The 10,463-nt window shown below is 42.8% G+C and overlaps 1 protein-coding gene and 1 non-coding gene across 3 annotated transcripts in view; one reads left to right on the forward strand and one right to left on the reverse strand.

Moving 5' to 3' along the window:
• Window positions 1–7,397: 7,397 nt before the first annotated feature.
• Window positions 7,398–10,463, reverse strand: part of LOC138012758 (RPA-related protein RADX-like) — an 11,283-nt gene continuing 8,217 nt past the window's right edge. Inside the window, exons 5-6 of one of the 2 annotated variants that reach the window (XM_068859647.1) lie at window positions 9,683–9,814; window positions 7,398–9,284 (exon numbers count right to left, since the gene is read on the reverse strand). In XM_068859647.1, coding sequence (XP_068715748.1) covers window positions 8,575–9,284; window positions 9,683–9,814 — 842 coding nt within the window. In that variant the 3' untranslated portion in view covers window positions 7,398–8,574. Of the gene's footprint in view, window positions 9,327–9,682; window positions 9,815–10,463 lie in introns of both variants that reach the window. The other variant, XM_068859646.1, reaches the window with a different exon arrangement.
• The window catches only part of Trnak-cuu (transfer RNA lysine (anticodon CUU)), a 73-nt gene continuing 68 nt past the window's right edge, over window positions 10,459–10,463 (forward strand). Inside the window, exon 1 of the tRNA in view lies at window positions 10,459–10,463. This exon is cut by the window's right edge and continues 68 nt beyond it. This is a non-coding gene — a tRNA (tRNA-Lys).

The following is a 10,463-nucleotide window of genomic DNA, read 5'->3' on the forward strand; positions in this document are numbered from 1 at the left end:
CTAAATATGAGTCTTTCTGCATGTACCGGAAAGCATTGTATTTTTGGTCAATAGGAACTAGTCTTTATTTGGAGTTGTTTTGTTTTCTGTCTTTTTTTCTTTTGTTTTACGTAATCTGTGCTGCAGAAGGAACCTTAAACGTGGCTTTAGAAAAATTTATCAATTATCGATGATTTGGAGTCCAAGAAATAAAATCGAACACAAATATGATGCCATGTTTGTTTTCTGCGTGACAGTTGAATTCAGTGAAGTTTGACCGGGAACACTGTGGGCGGTTCAAGCACTCAAACATAAATAATTTTTTCTCTGCGATAAAGCAGACATATTATCAAGATTAACATGCTATTTCAAAGCTGAAAGAGAGTGCATTTACTTTGAAGTCGAAAGAAGATAAGCTGCGAAAAAATTCAGCCGTGTTTTACTCACCGCTTGCGGTTTTATAATTCGTGCAACAAATAAACACAACCAGTGCATCCAGTTCCTCTCATCATAATGCAGCTTTTCCTTCAAAATATTCAAATAGAAATTTTAGAGCGAAGATAGTAAATGTGTTATCAACAAACGATGATGTGGTGGTCTGTGACATTTAAGCGACTCGCTAGAAATGAAATACGAAAATGGACTTCGATCATTGGTAATACTGAAACAGCTTGCGCTTCGATTACACCGTACATCGAATTTCTCATGAATTCACGTCTTAAAAATTTTCTCTTCATTGAAGATGCTGTGTTGGGATTTTGACTGCTCTTCTTTTGCTTTCTTGAGGAGACTGAATCACTATTTGTGCGCTTCCAGCTCGATGGCGGCCACGACGCGACGTGGTAAAACACGATCAAAACCCCTTCCAAACAACAAAATCAAAGACAAAAGGAGCAAAGAATAACGAAAATATAGTGAATTTTTTTTCTGAACGCCACAGGATATTTGGTTCACTAAAGTGACTACGGATGGCGATATTCACACCGCACACACTGGTTTGAAAAAGTTGACAAACTTTTTCAAAAAATTTGTCATGCTGTCACGCATGCGCCACCGCTGACACTGCTCCTTTAAGGGTGTACTCTGAGCTTCTGACAGCTTTCCAAGACAAATGTTCACTGAGGATCGAAAATTCTATCATTACACGAGACTTGCCTTAAGTCAATGTTTGATTGGAGTCTATCTCGTTGCCAGTCAGAAAAGGAGGAATTACATGAGAAGCATGAGCATGCTAGCTAGTCAATCTTGAAAACGCCGAGCGTGAGCAAAGTGAAGAACGATGTAACTCCTCCGTTCCTGACTTTCGACGAGATAGAATTACAATCAAAACATCGACTTAAGGTAAATCTCGCTTAATTTTAGAATTCTACCTCGTCATCAGTCCTATTCACTCGTGGTATATATCTTAGCAAAGAAGGTTTACGTTCAAAACGCCTTTTAGGAACCAAGCCACAAGTGGGTGTGTTCCAAAGGTTATGTTGTTGGGGAGAATTAGGACAGAAGACAGTGCTGATCGGGCATTGTTTATTGCACGGTAGCCTAAACCAACGGTGAACAAAGTCGCCAGGAAGTCAATGCCATTCTCCACACTCGCGTCCTATCTATTGATTCCCTTTGACTGGCAGAAGTGTTCCCACCGTTTTAAGGACGGTTCCTACTAATTAAAGATATTTTTGCCCCAGTGTGTGATTATGCAGGAAATGTAGATCTGAACAAGTGTTATTGAAATCCAAAAAGAAAATTGGGGATAACCACGCATTTTTCTAAGATAATTCATGAATAATATTTGTAAAAAGCTTTAAAATACAAAGCAATGTATGGCGTTCTTTCCCAAATTGAAGCTTAATTATCTCTCAAAAATGCATGGTTACCGCCAATTTTTTTTTTTGGATACCAAGACTACTTACTAAGATCTACTTTCTTCGGATAGTTTTAAACCACGCAAAAATATCCCTGTATTAGTAGGCATCGGCGATAGGAAATCCGAGTATCTGGAGATGCCCACCACAACTACTGTGACCACCACGACTACTGTGACTATCACGACCATCACAACCACAATGACCACCACAACAACTGTGACCACTATGACTTCTGTGACCAGCACGACTACTGTGACCACCACGACCACTGTGACCACTATGACCACCACAACTACTATGTGACCACTACGACCACTGTGACCACCATGACCACCACAAATACTGTGACCACTACGACCACTGTGACCACCATGACCACCACAACTACTGTGACCACTATGACCACTGTGACCACCTTGACCACCACAACTACTGTGACCACCAACACCACTGTGACCACCATGACTACCACAACTACTGTGACCACCATAACCACCACAACTACTGTGAGCACCACGACTACTGTGACTACCACGACCACCACAACCACCATGACCACCACAACTACTGTGACCACTATGACCACTGTGAACACAACAACTACTGTGACCACTACTATCACTGTGACCACCATAACCACCACAACTGCTGTGACCACTATGACCACTGTAACCACCACGACCACCACAACTACTGTGACCACTACGATCACTGTGACCACCATGACCACCTCAACTACTGCGACTACCACGACCACTACAACCACCATGACCACCACAACTACTGTGACCACTATGACCACTGTGATCACCATAACCACCACAACTACTGTGACCACCACGACCACTGTGACCACCATGACCACCACAACTACTGTGACCACCACGACCACCACAACTACTGTGACCCCTATGACCACCACAACTACTGTGACCACGACGATCACTGTGAACACCACAACTAATGTGACCACCACGACTACTGTGACCACTACGACCACTGTGACCACCATGACCACCACAACTACTGTGACCACTACGACCACTGTGACCACCATGACCACCACAACTAGTGACTACCACGACCACCACAACTACTGTGACCACTATGACCACTGTGACAACCACGACCACCACAACTACTGTGACCACCACGACTACTGTGACCACCACGACCACTGTGACCACCATGACCATCACAACTACTGTGACCACCACGACCAGCACAACTACTGTGATCACTATCACCACTGTGACCACCAGATCCACCACAACTACTGTGACTATCACGACCACCACAACCACCATGACCACCACAACTACTGTGACCACTATGACCACTGTGATCACCACGACCACCACAACTACTGTGACTACTACGGTCACTGTGACCACCATAACCACCACAACTACCATGACCACCACTACTACTGTGACCACCATGGCCCCCACGATCACTGTGACCACCATAACCACCACAACTTTTAGACATAGATAGCCAACTGAGCAGAGTTAAGTGAAAAATAAAATAGACCAAGCGCACAAGTTCAAATTTAAAATAAAAATAATAACAATAATAAGAAGAAAATTTTGGAGTGAATAACCTGATCTTTTACCAACTTCCCAAAATGGAAAGTACATAATTTATTGGTTTCCACATTATTTCACGACAGTTTCCTTTGCTTTGGCTGAGAAATGGTCGTTGGGCATGTGGATTAAAACAAGCAATGTGAAAATTGCCTATTATAGAAAACTGAAACCATTACCATCGCAAATATTGTGACTACCACGACCATTATGACCCCCGTGGTCACTGTGATCACCATAACCACCACAACTACTGTGACCACCACGACCACGGTCACAACCACGACCACCACAACTACTGTGACCACTATGACCACTGTAACCACCACGACCACCACAACTACTGTGACCACTATAACCACCACAACTACTGTGACCACTACGATCACTGTGAACACCACAACTAATGTGACCACCATGACTACTGTGACCACTACGACCACTGTGACCACCATGACCACCACAAATACTGTGACTACCACGACCACTACAACCACCATGACCACCACAACTACTGTGAACACCACGACCACTGTGACCACCATGACCACCACAACTACTGTGACCACCACGACCACCACAACTACTGTGACCACTATCACCACTGTGACCACCACAACCACCACAACTACTGTGACTATCACGACCACCACAACTACTGTGACCACTGTGACAACCACGACCACCACAACTACTGTGACCACCACGACTACTGTCACCACCACGACCACTGTCACCACCATGACAACCACAACTACTGTGACCACTATGACCACTGTAACCACCACGACCACCACAACTACTGTGACCACTACAACTACTGTGACCACCACAAGCACTGTGACCACCATGACCACCACAACTACTGTGATTACCACGAACACTACAACCACTATGACCACCACAACTACTTGACGACCACGACCGCTGTGACAACCACGACCACCACAACTACTGCGACCACCACTACTACTGTGACCACCACGACCACTGTGAGCACCATGACCACCACAACTACTGTGACCACTATCACCACTGTGACCACCACAACCACCACAACTACTGTGACTATCACGACCACCACAACCACCATGACCACCACAACTACTGTGACCATTATGACCACTGTGAACACCACGACCACCACAACTACTGTGACCACTACGGTCACTGTGACCACCATAACCACCACCACTACTGTGACCACCATGACCCCCACGATCACTGTGACCACCATAACCACCACAACTACCATGACCACCACAACTTCTGTGACCATTATGTCCACCACAGCTACTGTAACCACCATGACCCCCATGACCAATGGGACCATAATGACCACCTCAACTACATATACAGCTGCATATCATTTGCATAAAATTTGCATATTTTGAATGGAGACTTTTTATGGGAACGGGAGGGACATCAACAAAAAAGGAGGATTTGATGCAAATGAGGCTGGAACCTCATTAATGTCCGCCATTTTATTTTGGCCGGAAGCATACAGAAATGTCAGTCCATATATGGGCATAAGATCAGAAGTACCCCGGAAACATATTGAGGTGTCACACAACCGGAAATTAAGCTCAAATCACGCAAATTAAGCGTACAAAGGATTTTTAATGAAATAAAGACTAAATACAGGCGAGAGCATTTGGGGGTCCGAGTGACCACCCGTCCCATAAAGAAGAGAGGTTACTGCATACGGGACCAAGTACCACTCTCGAGGGTTCCCTACAATGGCAGTAATAGGGTTCCTCAGCAACGTCTGGGTGGAGTTGACGGTGCAAAGCCTCTATCAAAGAGGGGCCTTTGTCATCGTGCACCTACAATGAACACTACCGCCAACCTCGTCTGGATACATTGTGGTGCAGTGGAAGGCAGTAGAAAGGACATTTTATATTAACAGGGGCCGCTCCATCATTTCCTTCGTCACAGCATCGACGTTGGGGAAAGGAAAGCTGAGGCTCGAGTGGAATACCTCCAACGGTACTGACAGGGTCCCAATGATGCTTGGCCTTCCTCCAACATTTCTTCTTTGCATGAGGCTTTAGGTATGTGAGTGTCTTCCATGCGCACTACATGTTCCATGCGCACTACATGGCTAACTTGAACTCGTTAAAGTTTGTACATAAAGACACTTTCAACTCCAATAAGCAAAATGTCATTCTTTCTTAACAAGTAACCTGATTGTGAAGAATAGTTAGCAAATATATAATAACGCGAAAAAGAAGGGTTCCTCGAAGCTTACCCCACGTTATCTGGAGTATAAAAGGTAAACACGAAAGAAAACGGGGTGCAGTCAGTGAAACGCCCGTGGAGTGGCTAAAAAACCGTGGCGATCGAAAGCCCTTTTCACGGTTAGTTTTTCTCTTTGGCATTATAATGTAACCTAACGTGGATGCGAGGCAATTTCGGGTTAAAACTACAAAATAGCCCGAAATTGCCTCACATACATGCTAGTTTTATTGTGATGCAAATGAGAAAAACTTAACGTGAAAAGGGCTGTTGACTAGCTACTGTGGCATGCGCATGCTTCTCATGTAGCTCCGCAGTGACTAGGACTAGTGACGAGGTAGAATTACATTTTAACGCTCAAAAATGCTAACTAAGCAAGGTATAGATTTTGTTAGCCCGGCTGCTTTATGGAAAACAAATATTGACGCAATTGTAAATCAATATTGATATACAGTTTTTAAGAAGAGCAGAAGGAGGTTTTAGGAAGTGTCGATCTTGAATAAAACAATTTTCCATCAGCAAACAAAATTTGCGAGATGAAAACATCTTAAATTTTCTGCCGCGAATATAACGAGTTTCCATCAGCGAAAAACATTTTGGGAGATTTTTGCTACGTTTAATTTTTCTATCCTACTTTTGGTTGTACTGGTAAAATCGCAAAATCGAAAGTGACATCGATTTTAGCGGACCCCTAACTGTGATCAAGTTACCTTGCGTGTTTATACTAAGGCCTGGTTTTCACCAGCGACAAAAGCATAATCACAAGCAACACACGCAAGCGCATTTACTTGTCGTTAATTAGTGTCTATTGTTCGAACAAAAGGCTGTAATAAACTACAAGCGACCGAGGTTGCGTATGCTTCTTTTATGCTTGCGTCAATAGTGAAAACCAGGCTTTAACAACTCACGAAACAAAGAATACATTTGTGACAAAATCACGGCAAGACACAGGGTATTTGTTAGTTTTTTTTTCTTTCAAGTTCGACAAGACATGTGCGAATTCAACACAAAGATCGCAATCGTTTTCTAAGCCTGTCAACTGAAGTTGAGCCCGTTCGAATGGAGTTAGTACTTGGAAACCGCTGCGAAGTCCCCGTAACCACGATGGCTATTTTTTTTAATGTTCAAAATGGGACACACAAGAACGAAGAAAGAAAAGAAATAACGTAGAAAATTCTCCTTACCTTTAAAGCTTGCCCATTCTTGCCGAGTGGTCTAACGCGCTATCAAAATGCCAGAAAGCCGGGGCAAGTGTGGGTGTTCCAATTTCTGTAAGGGAGTTTGGAAATACTGAAGGACATAAAATTGGATTTCCCGATCGAAGCTTAATTCAATATCCGTGGGTATGCTCAGTGACACTTGTGACTATGAAGACTACGCCGACGATGGAAAAAAAAGTAAGGAACAAGCCCGAATTGTTACCGTGGCTGCCTACAGAATCCCACGAAATTATGTAATTAGCCCGGTAAGATGTGTTCACGAGTCTTACGATGACCGGATATTGCATTGCGTGCAACGAAAACACAAAAACTCGTTTCCGGACAGGCCCACAATTCTTTAATACATATTTCCCCAGTACCTTGTCGCGCAGTCATCCGTGGTTGCCTTTAAATGAGGAGTTAAAGAGTTCAAATCCTAGTAGAACTTCCTTCTACGAGACAAAGAAATCTTACGCACGCGCAACCAAATCGAGAACCCCCCCCCCCCCCCCCTCAAAAAAAAAAAAAAAAAAAAAAAAAGAGAATCCAAAGTCGAAAAACGGAGTCAAATCCTACACTTTGTTCTCCGACAAAGTTTTTTGGGGAGTTTGTAATTAAGGTCACGGAGTACTAAGCTTATAGTGGTACTCCACGTCTGAACTGGACGTCGAAAAATTTTTCAGGAATTCAAAGTTCTCACATCATTTAATCGTTTTTAACGACTGAAAATAACTTATAAGTAATAAACCAAGTGTACAGTAGTTCAAAGTTAGTAAAATATGCAATTAATTTTTCGACGTTTCGTTTCAGATTTTTGAGAAAAATAATAGTTATTATGTAAAAAAGATCAGAATTTCTGTTTTCAAAATACCACGATTTTCTTTTGTACAAGAATATGAATAAAAAAAATGAAATACCTTCGGCAAAGAACCATGAATTATTTACAGACATAACAAGTATTCAAGACTATCTTCTATGTAGACATAGAGAAAAAGTCAGAAACGGCAGCTTCATCCGACGCCTATATTAAAATAGTTTCAACACTTTAAAGAGTAAAATTTGCTACTTAATTAAATTAAAACCGTCGAGGAAGAAAACTGCAATTTATTCTTCGACCGAAATTTTTCGTTTGAATGCCTACGCAATTTGGATATTAGATTGTGGGGTTAGTTCATCATACGGTCTACAGATTATTATCAAACTCGTCCCGCCCTGTTCGTTCGTCTTTCTCGGTAGGGCTGGGACGAACATGCAATGGATTTAGCCTCAATTTGGTATTAGCCTCCATTTCATGCTCTTTCCAGTCTTTTTCAATTTAAAAGCCAACACAGGAACCCTTCGCCACGACGACTACGATGACGAAAACGAGAACGCGATAAAAAGGTTTTATGAGCCATAGCAATGGATAAGCGCGCCCCGAACGTGCCTTTCACAATTTGGTACATTTTCATTCACACCTTCTACTCAAAAATACACGAATGTCCAAATTTGGACAAAATTGGAAATTGGATGACGTGAAAACATGACGATGATTTTTTTTCAGCTTTCCCCTAAATATAAAAAACTTCAATGCCAGTATAATTCCTGAATATTTTAAATGCGGGCCGATTTGGAATAATTGTAAAATCATTGTAATGATGCAAATATTATTTTATTTTCCTGATAGCGTTCTCGATCTCGTCAACGTTGTCTTGGCGTAATACTTTGGAATCAATAAGCCCTGTTTATAACTATTTCAACTTTTTCTTCACCGTGACTATATAAGTCCAACACGAAAACCATTCTCCTTCCTTTCAGCTCCTCTTCTGCGCGATTAAGAAGGGCTTCCACAGGATACCAGCCTGCAAACGCTCCCGTAGTTAACGCAGTCATGAAAGCACCGTCTTCGGGTTCCCCGTATAGGTCGGCAGTTTTCTGAGGCCCTGCTGGCATGAAAATAGCGTTGATAATTGTTCTCCGATTCAATCCCACCAACATGAGCCGCCAGTAACCTCCGCTGTTTACAAAACCTTGGCGGTCGGCACTCGGGACCGCTCGTATCTCGTGTGGTCCCTGACTGCAGAACCTCGGAAAGGTCTCGTCGTGACAGCTGGGCTTCCACAAGCCAACGTATGGTGTGTCTACCGAGATCTGCAGCCAAGTTTCATCTATAATCCTGAAGGGAAAATATTTCTCTGGTTGGGTTGAATTTAAAGAGATCCTTCTATCGTTGTCTTCTGTTGTCTGAGAAATTTCTTCTTTTCGTTTCTTTGATGAACGCTGACGACTTTTCAACTTTTTTCTTTTCTTTGTTTCATCGAGTGATGTATCGGGTCTCCGCGTCGCTGCTTGCTTCTTCGCTTTTCTAGGTAAGTGAATGTCCTTCTCTTTTCCTTTACGTTTTCTCTCGGGAGGTACATTTTCATCGGCCTCGTGTTTTGCTTTAGTTTTCCCACGCACAAGTTTAGAAAGTTCGCGGAAAACAACAATAATATAAATCAATCAAACATCAGTTTACACTTGTAGTTATCACAACTCACAAAAGTTAACATAAATGAACAAATCGTAAAGCAGAGAAAATACATGCAGCCGCCCCTTAACGCGGGAAAACGCAAGCGAGCAAATAAAATTTGATCTTTCTTTTTCTTCTGATTGGCTTAGAACGTTGCACGAGATTTGTAAGCCAATCACAAGGCGCAGCAATACAAAACAAAAACAATCGCAAAAATATGTTTTGACATTCAGAGGCCGGTTTCTCGAAAGTCCCGAAAAACGTTTTGGGTCTGCGATCCGTAGAGTGTTCATTTTGGTGTCTTGTACTAAATAAAACTGATCTCACCTTTTTTACATCTTCTGCTGGGAAGAACTCTCTTAGGATCTTTGACAGATGCTTTCTTTGTTTTTCCAATTGAAGCAGTTAATTCGTCGTCGCTGTCTGAATCATTTTCAACTAACGTTTTCATACTGCGTGCTAGAAAGAAAAAGTTCATAGCGGTCAGCAATTTGTGGTCAGCAGTGCATGCGTAGAACACTTCACTAAAGAGGAGGGGGGGAGGGGAAGCATGTCGACAATGATATATTTCGGTATTTCGGTATTTCGGTATTTCGGTAAGAGATGAACCGAATTTAGCCAATCTTGTCAATGTAGCATGGAAATCGTTGAGTGCGAAAATTCTTTCAACTAACGAAAAGACCTACACATCAGTCCTAGTATGAAAAATTACAACTGCTCCCGGGGGGGATCGAACCCGCGACCTTCGCATTACTTCAGCACTCCAAGTGACCATTGCCAGTACTGTTTATAAGTACGACGCCCTAACTCACTGTGCTACGACGCCCTAACCCACTGTGCTACGAGAGGTACGTATGACAGCTTTCGATGCCTGCGGAGTAGAATGTCAACGAATGCACAAACGGCATGGGGGCTTCCCGATGACCCATTCCATTGTCTTCCGATCTTCCTTTCCAACTGTGCGCCTACTAATATTAATTAATTTAATTTTCGGCAGTATCTCAGGATGATCATAGGCCCGAAATGCACCTTGTTCAAGAACCAAACACACAAGCATGACCGTCTGATAACGTTCTGAAATGTTCCCCGCCAAGCATTGGAAAGCCCG

The sequence above is a fragment of the Montipora foliosa genome, chromosome 8, assembly GCF_036669935.1.
Source record: "Montipora foliosa isolate CH-2021 chromosome 8, ASM3666993v2, whole genome shotgun sequence".
Classification (NCBI taxonomy): domain Eukaryota; kingdom Metazoa; phylum Cnidaria; class Anthozoa; order Scleractinia; family Acroporidae; genus Montipora; species Montipora foliosa.